Consider the following 18,959-nt stretch of genomic DNA (forward strand, 5'->3'; position numbering starts at 1 on the left):
CAATTAAATTGTATTTCTATAATTAATTTTAATTTTATATAACTTTTTTTTTATATTTATATATAGCATATTAATTACTTTAAAAATATTTTTTTAATTAATTTATTTAAATATTAGTGCTATCTATGAATTAAATACTGCTTCAATATATTATATAATTATTGTAATATAATTATATATAAATAAAAAAACAAATAATTTAAAAAATAGATATATTTTATAATCTAGTATATTTTTTAAAGTATTATTATTATACTATTAGTTATATAAGTTTATAATAAAATAATATAATTTTTGTGTGTGTATATATGTTTTATCAATCAATTAAATAATAGACATATTTATAATAATACCCAAAACAAAATATAAATTACAAATGTTTTTATTTTATTTATTTTTTTATTTAAAAAATGTTTTTAGGAATTTTTTTATATTGTTTTATTTATCATATTATTAATCAATTGTTTTTAATACATTGTATTTTATTAATTTCTAAACAATATTATTAAATATTATTAAACAATAAATTAATAAATTTTTATTTTAGTTATTATTTTTATAAAATAAATAAATTAATTATTATTATTTTTAATTTTAAATATTATTTATAATTATTTCTAACTTAAAATTAGTTTTAGTATTTTTTTTAATTTTCTATTTGTTAATCATTATATACTGTATATATTTTTTATTAAAATATTATTATTAATAAAATTATGAAGTTTTTATTAGCAATTAATATTATAGTTACTATTGTTTTAATTAATAATAATATTTATATATCGGGTAAGTAATAATAATAATAATCAAGATAATAATTTAAAAAATAATATTAAATTTATATTTAAATTAACTAATTATTTATAGTTTAAATTTATTTTAATTAATTTAAAACTAAATGTTTAATTTATTTGAAAATTAAAAATATTTAAATAATTATATTATATATATTAAAATATTATTTTCTAGTTTTAAACTAATTGATAGTTTCTATATTTATATATTAATTAATTAATTAATTAATTAATTTTTAGATGCAATCAATTGCTATGCTAGAGATCCCTGGCCTAAAATGCCCGATCGTCTAGCAATTAGTAAACAATATGTGGGTCTAACTGATAATAATAAGCTAACTGAGCTAATCAATGGTAATGCCAACCGAAAATGTCAACTATACCAACCAAATATTATCCGATTTCATAATGCACACTTGGTAGCCGATTGGTATAGGCAAGGGTGCCAGTATACCCGTAATCAAACCCGGATAGTATTGGCCAGTATTGCCAGTTTAGAGGATCCGAATCTCCGGCACCGGTATCTCGAACTATACGGTCAACACATGGACTATTGGGTTCAATTAAATGTACTAGGTGATAATCTATGGAAATCATGTGGTATATCTATGCTGGTACCCCGAGCCGATGATAGTGACCAACTGGCCAAACAGTTTGCCGATAAAACCCGACAAGTGTTGGCCCTAATTAGGAAATTGATTGACAAAAAACAGTTAGATATGGATAAGCAATTTTGGATACCCTTACTAACTGAGGTCTATATATATATATATACAGTATATCAAAATATATATATATTAGGGTTCTAAGTGAGGGATGGGTGGGTATAGATGATGGGGTAAACTTGAAAGTTGAAAATTTTTGTTTGCAAGCATAGGGATGTAAACACTAATTTTTTTATTGGATATTTAAATGATACCATTTTAGACCAAATTTTAGTAAATTCCTTATAAATCCCCTAAAGTAAATTTCCTATAAATTCCCTAATGTAAATTCCCTATAAATATTCAATAAATTTCCAGTAAATTCCCAAATAAATTCCCTGTAAAGTCCCTGTAAAGTCCCTGTAAATTCCGTATAAATTACCTATAAATAATAAATTAATTTCCTATAAATTTTCTAAAGTAAATTCCTTATAGATTCATTTATAAATTACCTAAAAATTATCTTTTAGAAACCCTGATATATATATATATATATATATATATAGTCTATTGTATTTTTTTTATATAAATAACTACATAGATATTAATTATTTTATTTTTTCAAAAAAAAAATTTAATTAAAACTAATAGGATTTGAAACATCGTAAATTTCAATTTAACAATTTTTACCAGAAAGCCCATGGTGAAATTAGTGTGGCCATCAAAAAAACATGGCAATACCTGATATTTAATGTCGAGGAACTATACCGAGGTTATAGTGATCTATTAAATTGATTATTAAAAACAAAATTATATCTATATATATATATATATAATATTATTTTTTGATAATCTATGAAAATATAATATATTACTAAATATTATTATTACATTAGTTTAAAAAAAAATTAATATCAAATTTTTATAAATATATTGTAATAATAATTAAAATTGTTGTATATTTAAATTATTTAACATTATTAAAATTTATTTATCAGTTTAACTATTTATTTAATTAAATAAAAAACAATTATTATATATGTATTATTTTTTAATTTTGTATAATAAATAAATTAACTATTTAAAAAAACAAGTAATTAATAAAAATAAATAAATATTTATAAATAGTAATAAAATTAAAAAGTTATAATTTATTTTTATTTAGTTTTATGTATAGAATTTTTAACTATATATTTTACAATTATTACAAAAAATACTAAATTATTTAATATATTTAATAAATAAGTAGACTATATATATATATATAAATTGATTTATAATGATATTTTTCTATAGCTATTGCAATAAAAAAAAGTGTACTAGTTTATTTATTAAAAAAAATATTACATTCACTATACAAACATTAGTTAATATAATATTTTTCTTATTACAGTTAGATTTTTAAAATATATATATAATTTTTTATTAATATATTTTTCTATAAATATATTTTTACAGAGATTTACAGAAATTTTAGTTTTTTTAAATTGTTTTAAATTGAAATAAATAATTATAATTAAAAATCTAAAAATCTAAAAAATTTTTGATTACATAAATTATATTTGAATATATATATAATTTACTAAAATATTTCTTAAAAAATGAAAACTAATTGATTTAATAATAATATAAAATATAAAGTTATATCAACAACAACAAAATTTTTTAAAAGTTATTATGAAATATGTTTTAAAATCGTAAATTTTAAATATCATTTTTATATCATAAATTGCAAATTATTGTAAATTATTTAATTTATATAATAATTTTATCAAATCATATTGTTTTAATTTAAAAATAAAAATTAATTACAGGTCTATATAAACAAAAATTATACAGTAGTTTATATTTACACGTAGACTAAAAAAATTTTAGCAAAAATAAACTATAAATACTAGAAAACTCGAAAACTAAAAATTATATTATTATTTTTTAATAAAAATTTATTAATTTTATAAGTTTATTATGAAGTTATTATTAGTTTTTAATATTATATCTATTATTATTATTATTATAGTATCTATTATCCATGGATCGGGTAATTACTTAATTTTTTCCAACAATATTAAATTAATTTTATAATTTTTTTATATTAATATTTCTATTAATTATACTATTATTTTTACTATTATTTTTATATTATTATTTTACTATTATTTTTACTATTATTTTTACTATTATTATTTTACTATTATTTTTACTATTATTTTTACTATTATTTTTACTATTAATATTACTATTATTTTTACTTTTATTTTTACTATTATTTTTACTATTATTTTTACTATTATTTTAACTATTATTATTTTACTATTATTATTATTAATATTTAAAAATCTATTCTATTCAATTCAATTCAAGACAGTTCAAGCTGTCCAATAAATTACCATGGTCAAATTTGCCAAATATTAGTCAAATTATTAAACAATATCAATTGCTAACAGAATCGGAAATCAGTAAACGTATCCATGATAATGCTAATCGCCAATGTCAACTTGACCATGATAATATTGAAAATTTTCAAAAAAAAATCATCTTGCTATTGTTGTCGATTGGTACCAAAGTGATTGTAACAATTTTCGCCAGGAAACCATTGAAATAACCAAGGTTATTGACGGGGAATCGGACCCTAGTTTGAAGCACCTGTATTATGTACACTATGGCCAATGGGTTGACTATTTTGTCCGATTGTCCGAATTAATGGACAAGCAATTGAAATCGTGCGGAATTGATGGTCTAATAGTTACCGACGGCGGCGATGGTGTCGACCATTCGACAAACGATTTGGAAAAATATTATCACAAAAAATCGGATCAATTATTACTGGTTATGAAGAAATTAGTTGACATTAAAATTATGATTAAAAATCAGAAAATTTTTGTACAATTTTTGAACAAGGTTAGTTAGTTTTTTTTATTAATTAATTAATAATTTTTAGTTTTTAATTTTAATTAAATAATATTTAGTTTTAATTAAACAATTTTTTGTTTTAATTAATTAAATAATTATTAGTTTAATTGATTAAATAATTTGTTTGTTTTAATTAATTAAATAATTTGTTTGTTTTAATAAATTAAATAATTTTTAGTTTTAATAAATTAAATAATTTTTTGTTTTAATTAATTAAAAAATTTTAGTTTTTGATTAATTAAATAATTTTAGTTATTTTAGTTTTAGTTTAGTTTTAAAAAACATTAATATACAAAAACAAATACGATTTTAATTTTTTTTAAGGCAATCAGGTACCGTAAATCCGAATTGGTCGAATTCAAGAAAAAGGTTCATGGTCTACCAGATAAGGTCAAAGTTGAAACATGGAAATATTTGATTTTTAAAATTGATGAACTAATTCATGGTTACCATGATCAATTGCTTAATGATGAATTAAAACTATAATTAAAATTACAAAAAAAAATAATAACAACAAAACTGCTTTAATTTTGGACATCTGATTACACTACTATATATATATGGTTTATATATGATTATTATATTTTTTATTATCATATATTATTTTCAAACAGTTATTTTAGTTATTTTATATTGTTTGTTTTGTTTTGATTTTTTAAATTTTAATATATATATAAATATATATATATATATATATAGTATATTCTAAATTAAATATTTATTTTTTTATTTGTTAAAATTTATTTATTAATAAAAATAAAGTTATTTGCATTTTAATTATTTATTTTTATTTATTATTATTATTATTAATTAAAAACTATTTAATCATTTAATACAATTTATTTTTACATTTATTTATTTATCAGTTTATTATTAAAAACATATTAAATCAATTAATTAATTAAATTAAATTAATGAAATTAAATTCAAAACAAAAAAAACAAACAAAAAATCAAATTATTATTTAGTAAAAAATACTATATATAATATATATACTGTATATATATATATATCACTAACTATACGATCGGGTAATCATCGGCTGTCCTCTTCCACTAGCGATCGATTTCACCGAAAACAATATCTATCGTACCGATAATGGCCACAATATCGGCCAACAGTAAACCACGGCCCAGATAGTCCAGTGCCGACAAATGGGCAAAACTGGGTGCCTTAATCTTGCACCTGTACGGCCTCGAGGAACCGTCGCTAACAATATACAGCCCGAACTCGCCTTTCGGTGCCTCAATGGCCGTATAGGTAGTACCGGCCGGTACCCGATAGCCTTCGGTAAACAATTTAAAATGATGTATCAGTGCCTCCATCGATGATTTCATTGCCGATCGTTTAGGCGGTACTACTTTACAGTCATCGGTACTGATCTCTCCGGCCGGCATCCGATTCAGGCACTGGTGTATTATCCGTACGGATTGGCGCATCTCTTCCATACGACACAGATACCTGAGCCCCGCCATCATTGTGTGTGTGTGTGTGTGGGTGGGTGTGTCGATATAGATATGCAAAAAAAATAATTAAATAAATAAATTACTAAAAAAATCAATTTTTTTATATGAGAGAGAGAGAGWGAGAGAGAGTAAGTGATAGGAAATATAGATATATATATATATATATATATATATATAGACTGAATTAGAGGACATACCTATTGATTACAGCAATAGATTTGAAATAATTAATTAGATTTGAAAACTAATTATAATAAATAATTAAATAATAATCTATTAATTTTTAGTATTAGAGAGAGAGAGAGAGAGAGAGAGAGAGAGAGAGAGAGAGAGAATCAATTATAAGACACACCCTATCGTACTAATAGTTAATAAAATAATTATTAACTAATAATAAATAATAATAATGTAATTAATAAATTAAACTAATTATTAACTAATAAACTAATTATTAACTAATAAACTAATTATTAATTWTTAAACTATCAATTTCTTGTCTAATAAACAGAGAGAGAGAGAGAGAGAGAGAGAGAGAGAGAGAGAGAGAGAGAGAGAGAGAGAGAGAGAGAGAGAGAGAGAGAGATAAATTAATTTTGTATTTACATTAGTAGTAAATATTACAGAGAAAATATATAAATTAATTTAAACTATTTTGAAATAAAATATATTATGTCAATATTAAAAATAATAATTTTTTTATATATAATAATAAACAAAAAAAATAAGTTAGAAATGTATTTTTATAAATAATTAAATTAAAAAAAACAAATAAAAAATATATTATATTATTATGAAATAAATTATATATATAACTTTATATATATATATATATATATATAATATTAATATTATATTTTAATCAATGAGTGTTGAGAACAGTTACAGACACCAACCTATCATAACAGTCGCCTTTCAGACCAATGGGTACATCGAAATCAAAATCATCGTAACTATCGTACGGCTGTGACTTACGGAGATCCCATTTGATACCCGAACCCCTCARCATAACACCGCTGAAGCCCCAGTTTAGGGCATCTTCGGCYGATATGATACCAATATCKATGGTACGGGCCTTCCAAATACGATTATCGGTTAGTAGATCTTCGACTTCATCGAGTCGTTCGGGAAATGCTTCCGACCATTTGTAGAGGTCGTCCATTATGCCGATCGGTAAGTCCTGGGCTACACCGCCCGGCCGTATGTAGGCTGAGTGCATACGGGCGCCGCTAACACGTTCGTAAAACTCCATTAACTATCATCAGTTTATTAGTACAAAAAAAAACAATGGACAAATAATTAAAATAACTGTTTGAAAGGCCAGTCAGGTCTCTATACATACTTTCTCCCGTTCCTCGAATAGCCAGAAAAGCGGTGTCAGAGCGCCGATATCTACGGCATGAGTACCGATATTCATCAAATGGTTCAAAATGCGGGTAATTTCGGCAAACATTACTATATATATATATAGAGAGAGTAAAAAATGAATATTATTAATAATATGATATTTATCTACCAGTGCTGCTGGTCAGTGCTAACAACCCAGCATAGAAAATAAACACCCGACCCAACCAGTAGTACTATATAGACTAAACGGTTATGTATTACTATCCTATTATATACAGTACAATAGTAGTACCGGTAGTAGTAATCATCTATACATTCCTAGTCTACGGTAGTTAATAGTATTTAGTAATAACTGTATCAGTACGGGGGACGGGAACGGGTAGTTAGCACACACACTCCCACCCACTGTTTACTACTACTACTACCTGTACTACTATTAAATAGTGTGGACAGTTAGCTATCGGTACAGGGACTCCCACACACACACACACACACTCCCCCACCCACCCCCTCCTGAACAACTATAAGTRTATATAAACTGGTCATCATCATCATCGGGTGATTGGTTGKGTGTAGATCATAGCCACACTGTATACCTCTAATATACTGTGCCCGTTTGGGCACCTGTATGTTCAACAATTTTTCAATGGCCATCGAATAGCATTGTTCATTGCACATCATCGATACATAATCTAACCGATCCATATAGGGCAGGGCCTGGGTATAGGTTTTGTATTCAATCAGTTTTTCGGTAGCCCTGTGCAACAGTCCGATGTGCGGATCGGCCCTCAAAACCAACTCTCCTTTCAGCTCCAATATCAGCCGCATTACGCCGTGTGCGGCCGGATGTTGCGGACCAAGATTCATGACAACACTACGGACGTGTCGTTCAACTGGTTTACGTTGATTGAGGACATTAACCCAACCTTCCCATCGGGACTTGTCGTCCGGTATCAGATATTTATCGTCTTCGTAGGCCAGTCTCGCACCTTCAATGTCCCGAAAAATTCCCGATCGGGAAACCATTTCGATTTACTAGCCATTTGTCTGATTTGTTGGTATCGATGATGGCCACCATTGGCGGTGCAGCCGATCAGGTGGTGCTTGTTGTTGGTGTTGTAGTGGCCATTGGCGGCAACGGCAGCGGTAATGAACGGTAATGTTGTCCTACTAGTAGTAATAGCTGTCGGCGGCGGTAATCGCATCGTAATCTCATCAATATGTTGGCCATTGTTTTTRCGATGATTGATATATATATAGCGGTGGTCAGCGGGTAATTGTATTGTTATTTTTTTTGCGGTAATTATTATTATTAATGATTGAATTAATGATTGAATTTATACATCATTTTAAATAATAATAATAATTAAAAAAAATAAATTATTAATATTTTTTTCGTTTAGATTAATAATAATTAGTTATTATTATTTAATTATTATTAACTAATTAATAACTAAATAAATTGTATTTATGCACAAAAAAATAGGTTATTCATAATTTTTTTTGATTTTATTTTATCAGTTAAAATTTTTATTACAGTATTTTTCAATCATCTAGTAAAAATTTATTTTATTTTTTTAAGTAATAAATAAATAAAATAACCTATCAAAAATTATTAGTTTTTAGTTTTAAAAAAAAAATAAATACAATTAAACTGTTTGTATTATTTTTAACTATAATTTTAACGATAATAATAATAATAATTTTAAAATTAATAATATGATAGACATATATCATATATAAATATTCATTAATATTTAATGCACCAGGGATAAGGTCAAAGTTCAAAATATCATGGAAATAATTGATTTGTTAAACTGATTGATAAACTAATTCAATTGGTTACCATGATCAATTTGCTTAATGAATTGTATTAAATGATTAAAACTATTTATTTATTTTTTAAAAATTACCCTGTTAATTAAAAAATTATTTATTTTAAAAAAACAAAAATAAATATTATTTTAACAGTTATTTTAGTTATTATATATTATTTGTTTTGTTTTGATTTTTTAAATTTTAATATATATATATACAGTATATTCTAAATTAAATATTTGTTGTTTTTTATTTAAATATTTGTTGTTTTTTATTTAAATATTTGTTAAAATTTATTTATTAATAAACTAAAAGTTATTTGCATTTTTAATTATTTTTTTAATAATAATAATAATAAGAAAAATAATCTGCTTGTTAATTTATTTTTGTCAAAAAATTAATAAATATTTAATATATATACTAATAATTTTAAAAAAAAATAAATAACACAATAAATATTGTTAATAATATATTCACAATTTATTATCATTATTATTATTTTTAAAATTATTTAATCATTAAATACAATTTGTTTTACATTTATATTTATTTATCAGTTTATTATTATTAAAACCTAATAATCAATTAATTAAATTCAAAAAAAATKATTATTTATTAAAACACTATATATATATATCACTAACTATACGGTCGGGTCGGGTGATAATCGGCTGCTGTCCTCCACTAGCGATCGACTTCACCGAAAACAATATCTAACGTACCGATAATGGCCACAATATCGGCCAACAGTAAACCCCGGCCCATATAGTCCAGKGCYGACAAATGGGCAAAACCGGGTGCCTTAATCTTACACCTRTACGGCCGGGAWGTACCGTCGCTAACAATATACAGTCCGAATTCGCCTTTCGGTGCCTCAATGGCCGTATAGGTAGTACCGGCCGGTACCTGATAGCCTTCGGTAAACAATTTAAAATGATGAATCAGGGCCTCCATCGATGACTTCATTTCCGATCGTTTAGGCGGTACTACTTTGCAGTCATCGGTACGGTATCTCKCCSGCAGGCATCCGATTSAGGCACTGGTGTATTATCCGTATGGATTGACGCATCTCTTCCATACGACACAGATACCTGTGCACAGCATTATGTGTGTCGATATATGTAAAAAAAAACAAAAATAATTATATAAATTAGTAAAAAATTTCAATTTCTTTAGATGAGAGGAAATATAGATATATATKAGACTCAATTAGAGGACATACCTATTGATTASARCAATAGATTTAAATAATTATAATTAGATTTGAAAATAAATAAATAAATAATTAWATAATAATCTACCCTATCGTACCAATAGATAACAACTAATAGAATAATTATTTAACTAAATAGTAATAATTATAATATAATTAATWAATTAAATTTTAATTAATAAACTATTAATTTCTAGTATAGTGAGAGAGAGAGAGAGAGAGAGAGAGAGAGAAATATAGAGACATACCTATTGATTACACTAATAGATTAAATAATTAATTAGTTTTGAAAACTAATTATTAACTAATAAACTATCAATTTCTAGTATAGTGAGATAGAGAGAGAGAGAGAGAGAGTAAATATAGATATATAGATTCAATTAGAGGACATACCTATTGATTACACTAATAGATTAAATAATTAATTAGTTTTGAAAACTAATTATTAAATTTTAACTAATTATTAACTAATAAACTATCAATTTCTAGTATAGTGAGWGAGARAGAGAGAGAGAGAGAGAGAGAGAGAGAGAGAGAGAGAGAGAGAGAGAGAGAGAGAGAGAGAGAGAGAGAGAGAGAGAGAGAGAGAGAGAGTAAAAGAGAGTCAATCAATGAGTGTTGAGGACACACACCTATCATAACAGTCGCCTTTCAGACCGATCGGTATATCAAAATCAAAATCTTCGTAACTATCGTACGGCTGTGTCTTACGGAGATCCCATTTGATACCCGAACCCCTCAACATAACACCACTGAAACCCCAGTTTAGGGCATCTTCGGCCGATATGACACCAATATCGACGGTACGGGCCTTCCAAATACGATTATCGGTTAGTAGATCTTCGACTTCATCCAATCGTTCGGGAAACGTTTCGGCCCACTTGTAGATGTCGTCCATTATGCCGATCGGTAAGTCCTGGGCTACACCGCCCGGCCGTACGTAGGCTGCGTGCATACGGGCGCCGCTAACACGTTCGTAAAACTCCATTAACTAAACAAAACAACAACAAAAAAATAAAAGACTAATTAAAATACTGTTTGAAAGACCAGTTAGGTCTCTACACATACTTTCTCCCGTTCCTCGAATAGCCAGAAAAACGGTGTCAGAGCGCCGATATCCAGGGCGTGAGTGCCGATGCCCATCAAATGGTTCAATATGCGGGTAATTTCGCCAAACATCACTATATATATATATAGACAATCAAACAAACAAACAAAAAATATTATTAATATGATATTATCTACCAGTGCTGCTAACAACCTAGCTTAGAAACTAACCACCCGACCCAACCAGTAGTGTATATATATATATATATACTAAACTGTTATGTATTACTATCCTATTATACAGTACAATAGTAGCACCGGTAGTAGCAGTAGTAGTAGTAGTAGTAGTAATCATCTATACATTCCTAGACTACGGTAGTTATAGAAATAACAACTGTATTAGTACGGGACGGGTAGTTAGTAGTTAACCACATAATAAACAAACGAAACAACAATTACTACTATTACCGGTACTACTAATTAAATAGTGTGGGGACAGTTGGCTATCGGTGCGGGACACTCACACTCACACACCCACCTCCTGTTTACTACTACTACCGGTGTTACTATTAAATAGTGTGTGTGGACAGTTAGCTATCAGTGCGGGACATTCACACACACTATCCCACCTCCACTGAACAACTATAAGTGAATGTAAACTGGTCATCATCATCGGGTGGGTGGGTTGGCTGGTTGGTGATCATACCTCTAATATACTGTGCCCGTTTGGGCACCTGTATGTTCAACAATTTTTCAATGGCCATCGAATAGCATTGTTCATTGCACATCATCGACACATAATCTAACCGATCCATATAGGGCAGTGCCTGGGTATAGGTTTTGTATTCAATCAGTTTTTCGGTAGCCCTGTGCAACAGTCCGATGTGCGGATCGGCCCTCAAAACCAACTCTCCTTTCAGCTCCAGTATCAGCCGGAGTACGCCGTGTGCGGCCGGATGTTGCGGACCAAAATTGAGGACAACATTCCGAACGTGTCGTTCAACTGGTTTACGTTGATTGAGGACATTAACCCAACCTTCCCATCGGGACTTGTCGTCCGGTATCAGATATTTATCGTCTTCGTAGGCCAGTCTCGCACCTTCAATCTCCCGATAGAAGTCCCGATCGGGAAACCATTTGCCGGCCATTTGTCTGATCTGTTGGTATCGATGACCGCCAGTGTAGCCGATCGGGTGCTTGTTGTTGTTGTTGGTGTTGGTGTTAGTGTAGTGGCCATTGGCGGCACCGGCGGTAATAATCGGTAATGTTGTCCTACTAGTAGTTGTCGGTAATCGCATTAACTTCAATATATTGGCCATTGTTTTAGTGGTCAGCGGTAATTGTATTGTTATTTTTTGCGGTAATTATTATTATTATTAATAAATTAATGATTGAATTAATGATTGAATTTATATATCATTTTTAAATAATAATAATCAAAAAAAATTATTAATATTTTTTTAGTTATATATAAATAATAGTTATTATTATTAGTTAATAATAATTAAATAATAATAATAATTATAATTATTATTATTATTATTAGTTAAATACTAAACACACAAAAAAAAATTATTATTATTATTATTATTATTAAAATTTTAGTAATGTTTGTATTTATGCAAAAAAATAGGTTATTCATAAATAACGTAATTTTTTAGTTTTTTTTAACAAAATATTAATTTTTTAGTAACGTTACTATTGTTTTAAAATTATTTTTTTTATTATTCAATTTGAACATTGTAATTTTTTTAAAAAAATAATATCATAAAACTTTTTATTATTATTATTATTATATGTATGACCTTGTTGATATTTAATAAAAATTTTTATTTTAATCTATTTTCACTAAACTATTTATGTTTGAATGTACAAAATGTACATGTAGTAAATAATAATATTTAATCATATTTTTAATACTATTAGTACTTTATAGTAGCATGATAACATTTTTTTTAAAAATTTTATCAGATAATTTTGTTTTTATTACAGTATTTTTCTTATTTTTAATCATCTAGTAAAAATTTATTTTTAATTAATAAATAAATTAAATAAACTAAATAACGTATAGTATTTATTAAAAAAAAGGTATTTTACATTTTTATAAAAAAAAATACAATTAAACTGTTTTGGTTAAAAATTCAAATATTTTTCTAAAAATATCGAACACAATGTATATGAACGACCCTTTTATTTTGGGTGTTTAACTCTCTTTCTCTTTACTAATAAAAGGGTTATTTTTAACCCATAAATACACCCAAAAAAAATAATAAAATAATCCAAAAATCGAACACTAAGTAACATAGTATGTGAACTACCCTTTTGATAGGTTAACTCTCTTATATATACAATGCTCTCTCTCTCTCTCTCTCTCTCTCTCTCTCTCTCTCTCTCTCTCTCTCTATCACTAAAAAACACTCAGTCATAAACATAGTATTAAAATTTAAAAAAAAACTAAAACTTAAAAAAAATATATATATATTTAGTATTAAACTAATAATAATAATAATAATAATTAAAAAAAAAACTAAAACTAAAAAAAAACATTTTACAAAATCAAACACTAAGTAACATAGTATATGAACAACCCGTTTAAGAGGTTATAACACTCACTCATTGACTCACTCACTCACTCACTCACTCACTCACTCACTCACTCACTCACTCACTCACTCACTCACTCACTCACTCACTCACTCACTCACTCACTCACTCACTCACTCACTCACTCACTCACTCACTCACTCACTCACTCACTCACTCACTCACTCACTCACTCACTCACTCACTCACTCACTCACTCACTCACTCACTCACTCACTCACTCACTCACTCACTCACTCACTCACTCACTCACTCACTCACTCACTCACTCACTCACTCACTCACTCACTCACTCACTCACTCACTCACTCACTCACTCACTCACTCACTCACTCACTCACTCACTCACTCACTCACTCACTCACTCACTCACTCACTCACTCACTCACTCACTCACTCACTCACTCACTCACTCACTCACTCACTCACTCACTCACTCACTCACTCACTCACTCACTCACTCACTCACTCACTCACTCACTCACTCACTCACTCACTCACTCACTCACTTGACTTGACTGACTCACGCATTCAATACATATATATATATATATACATACATTCATACAGTGAAACATACAATACATATATATATATATAGAGAGAGAGAGAGTTATAATAGACTTATAGTTAAAACACACAGAAAAATGTCTGAACCGATGAGCGATACGACATCAACAACACCGTCAACAGTGGCCAACACCTCGGGATCAATGGCCACCACCACTACCGCCACTAGTCCGCCGTCATCACTATCATCGGGTACCGGATCCGCACCCGCGACCACTACACTAGCCGGCAATCCGCCGCCAGTTACCGCCAAAATTGATTACGATTTCTGTAAAGAGTTGGACGGTTGGGTCGAACAGCTTATGGATTGTAAACAACTAACCGAATCGCAAGTCAGACAACTGTGCGATAAAGCCAAAGAAATCCTGTCCCGCGAGAGCAATGTCCAGGATGTCAAATGTCCGGTAACGGTTTGCGGCGATGTTCATGGCCAGTTTCACGATCTGATGGAACTGTTCCGTATTGGCGGTTAGTATTAGTTGTATTACCGATAGTTTCGGGTAGTCGGGTGTGATTGGTGGCCACTAACACATACATACACACACTGATTGATTGTTAGATAGATGTCTAGATGTGTTGTTACGGTTTTGACGTAACGGCAGCCGCCAGTCGGGTGTGTCTATGTGTGTGTGTGTGTGTGTGTGTGTGTGTCRRCTGGCCGGCYGATGACCAGATTGAATGGTCTGTCCACTRTATGGACACATACACACACACACACACACACCGATAGATAGATTGATTGATTGACTAATGTGTTGTTKTTACGGTTTTGGACGGTTGTAACGGCAGCCGTGAGGCTGGTGTGTGTGTGTGTGTGTGTGTGTGGACTGACCGGCCGATGACACCGATTGGTGTGTAGGTCTGTCCACTCTATGAATAGACACATATATACTCATTACCGCTGCGCCTCTGATTGATGACAGGCCGCGGCCGGGATTGTGTGCTGTCTATACACATACACACACACACTCACAGGCGGTTAGCTCTGTGTGTGGTGTTTGGCGGCCGACCGACCGATCGGTTATGTTATTAATACTGTTAATGATTGACTGATGACTACCCGATTGTTATGTGTGTGTGTGTGTGTGTGTGTTGCTGACCACTACCCGATTGTTTGCTTACTATTAACTATCTATATATGATTTGATTTACTAATTATCTCTATTTTTTGTTTTCACACACCTGTAGGCCGCAGTCCCGACACAAACTACCTGTTTATGGGCGACTATGTCGACAGGGGCTACTATTCCGTAGAAACTGTATCACTGTTGGTGGCATTGAAGGTACGCTACAGGGATAGGATTACCATTTTGCGCGGTAATCACGAATCACGTCAGATAACCCAAGTCTACGGCTTCTACGATGAATGTCTCCGAAAGTACGGTAACGCCAACGTCTGGAAGTACTTTACCGATCTGTTTGATTATCTACCGTTGACTGCATTAGGTATATATACACTGTCCTCAAAACCCGATATACCYGACTGTGTGTGTGTTTATTGCTACCGATATCGATGATGTTATCCCTGTAACTGACAGATAGATAGAGCCGATAGATATGATTGATATGTCTATCGAGAGAGAGAGAGACAGTCAGATAACTTATTTCTATTGTTTATTTCSATCACTGACCCGACCCGACTGTCCATTTAGTATATATAWATATAAATATATAGATACAGTACTATTTAGTACCGTTTAGTTGATATCGATATCGACGGTAATTAACAGACACACACACACYGATTGACTGAYTGACCACTAATTGAAATCAATTACTTGGAATCTGATAATTAATACCTATTTTTTTCTTATTTATGTTATTTTTTTTATCTACCGGTGCTCTACAAATACAGTTGATAATCAAATATTTTGTCTGCACGGCGGCCTATCGCCATCGATCGATACATTGGATCACATCCGGGCATTGGATCGTCTACAGGAAGTACCGCACGAAGGACCTATGTGTGACCTACTATGGTCCGACCCSGAYGATCGTGGCGGTTGGGGTATATCCCCGCGCGGTGCCGGCTATACATTCGGACAGGATATTAGCGAAACATTCAATCATACTAATGGCCTGACACTGGTAGCCCGTGCCCAYCARCTAGTAATGGAAGGCTATAACTGGTGTCACGATCGTAATGTKGTSACYATATTTTCGGCACCCAACTACTGTTACCGATGCGGCAATCAGGCKGCSATTATGGAACTGGACGATACGCTCAAGTATTCGTTCTTACAATTTGATCCGGCCCCCCGACGGGGCGAACCCCATGTTACCCGACGCACGCCCGACTATTTTCTATAGGCTATTAATTATTATTATTATTATTATTAACTAAAACTAAATGATTATTATTATTATTATAATTAATTACATTTATAAAAACAAACTTAAAATTAATTAATTGGAATTGATTATCCACCCCCACCCCCCATCTACCCCACCCCTCCCGTCCGAAAACTATATATATATATATATATATCACTGATTATTATTATTATTATTATTTTTTATTACCGATTATTATTGATTACCGTAGTATCATATATATATATAACGTATAGACGATTATTTAAATACATAGACACACATAAACACAATGTTTTTTTTTATTTATATATATATATATATATATAKAGAGAGAGAGAGAGTCATAAAATTATTATTTTTTTTTTGATTTTAGTTTTGATTTAGTTTTGATTTTGTGTCCAATTTATTACATTATTATTATTATTTAATTACAACAATATGTACACATTTTTTTTTGATTTTGATTTATATATATATATTTGAATATTTTATATTTAAAACAAACAAACAAACAAATTTTTATCGATTAATTTTTTCTATAACACACACACACACACACTGTGTGTGGGTGAGTAATTTTTGTATCCAATGTGCGCCTATACCCGCCCACCCCTCCTATATATATATATATAACACACAYAYATACGCCCACCAATAAGATATACTCTACATTATTATGTTGTTGTTGTTGTAAATGTATGTTAAAAAAAAAAATGTTTTTTTAGTTTGTTTTGTTTGTAGCTATTTATATATATATATATATAAACACATCAACAAAAATTATCGGAGGGTGGGGCGGGTGGGTTATGTGTTTTTTTTATATAATTAAATTGGTGGGCGTACTACACTTAATTATAATTGTTATTTTATTTTATTAATTAATTTGATTTAATTTGATTTTTGTGTCGCCATTATCATCAGTGATGAACTTTTTTTTAAAAAAATAATAATAATTATTATTATTATTGATTATTTAGAATAAATAAATAAAAGTAGATTTAAACAAAAATAATGAAAAAAAATTACTATTAATTTATTATAAAATACTCGGAAATATTTTGTTTTTAAAAAATGATTATATTTTATTATTAGTATATATATAATCTATTATTATTATTATTATAATTGTTATAATAGTTTAGCTAAAGTATTAATTAGTAGTTAACAAAAAAATTTTTTTTAAATACTTAAAAATATTGATAGTTTTTTTTTGTTTATAAATAATTTTAGATTATTTTTTTTTTTGCATGCTTARTAAATGCATGTACACATAGCCATGAACACACACACACACACACACACACACACACACACATAAACTATGTTTTAATTTTATTAATTATTATTTTTTTTTGTAAAAAAAATTGATTATACATTGACACAAATTTTTGTTTTTTGAATATTTATAAATTTTTTTGTTTAATTTTTTGTTTAGTTAATTAAAGTACCATTTTTTTAGATACCGGTCTATATTTATAAATATATATACAGTATAAATATACTGTACATAATAATAATAATAATAATAATAATAATAATAATAATAATTTACATAGTACAAATTTGTAAAATTCACACACACAATTTTTACTATATTAAAAATAATAATAAATATTTTGAAACCCCTTAAATAAAATCACGGGATTTTATTATTTTATTATTTTATTTTTCGGGAATCACTTTTACAGCGATAGATGTGAAATATTTGTAAAAATCGGGTCAAATATATATATATATATATATAATATATGTATAGCAATGACTGAATTGTTTTTTTTTTTTAATAAAAATTAGTAGTTTTTAGATTTTAAAATATTATTATTATTAATTATTTTCAATTGAAAATCAATCAAAAAAAAACAAACATTTTTTGAAATTATCTATTATGTAATGTCAATGTAATTTTTCAAAAAAATAAAATAAAATTAAAAATAATACACAAAATTATTTGTTTTTAATTGTCATACACTTAGATATCATTAATAATAATATTAGTATTCAATCAATTGTTTTTTATATATAAATAAAAATTTTTGTTTAGAAATATATATTAAAAAAAATAAAATAAATTAAATGTTGAAATTATTTTTACGKTACATAATACTTATTATTATTATTATTATAACTATTAATTTATTATACAAATATTTGATAATAAATTATATTATGTTTATTATTAATATTTTTATTATTAAAATTATATTATTATTATTATTATTATCATAATATTTAC

General features: G+C 28.0%; 3 protein-coding genes across 3 annotated transcripts; 1 reads left to right on the forward strand and 2 right to left on the reverse strand.

Annotated features, from left to right (window-relative positions):
- Positions 1-5,398: 5,398 nt before the first annotated feature.
- On the reverse strand, positions 5,399-8,211 carry LOC128953273 (NADH-ubiquinone oxidoreductase 49 kDa subunit-like). The gene is made up of 4 exons (XM_054298751.1): positions 7,755-8,211; positions 7,154-7,266; positions 6,708-7,066; positions 5,399-5,809 (listed from the first exon to the last, which is right to left on the reverse strand). Exons 1-4 carry the CDS (start codon positions 8,182-8,184, stop codon positions 5,404-5,406), a joined length of 1,308 nt encoding a protein of 435 aa, XP_054154726.1. The 5' UTR covers positions 8,185-8,211; the 3' UTR covers positions 5,399-5,403.
- A 1,406-nt stretch (positions 8,212-9,617) lies between these two features.
- LOC128953259 (NADH-ubiquinone oxidoreductase 49 kDa subunit-like) lies at positions 9,618-12,596 on the reverse strand. Its single transcript, XM_054298737.1, is given in 5 exon segments — positions 9,618-9,984; positions 9,986-10,067; positions 10,822-11,180; positions 11,258-11,370; positions 11,943-12,596. Coding segments are annotated over 5 exon segments (1,491 nt in total). The 5' UTR covers positions 12,556-12,596; the 3' UTR covers positions 9,618-9,660.
- A 1,823-nt stretch (positions 12,597-14,419) lies between these two features.
- LOC128953260 (serine/threonine-protein phosphatase 2A catalytic subunit beta isoform) lies at positions 14,420-16,779 on the forward strand. Its single transcript, XM_054298738.1, has 3 exons — positions 14,420-14,878; positions 15,599-15,856; positions 16,266-16,779. Exons 1-3 carry the CDS (start codon positions 14,488-14,490, stop codon positions 16,718-16,720), a joined length of 1,104 nt encoding a protein of 367 aa, XP_054154713.1. The 5' UTR covers positions 14,420-14,487; the 3' UTR covers positions 16,721-16,779.
- The last annotated feature ends 2,180 nt before the right edge of the window (positions 16,780-18,959 follow it).

Source organism: Oppia nitens, unplaced genomic scaffold (assembly GCF_028296485.1).
Source record: "Oppia nitens isolate AA-2021 unplaced genomic scaffold, nextdenovo-longstitch-racon4-pilon3 scaffold21_pilon_pilon_pilon, whole genome shotgun sequence".
Taxonomy (NCBI): Eukaryota; Metazoa; Arthropoda; class Arachnida; order Sarcoptiformes; family Oppiidae; genus Oppia; species Oppia nitens.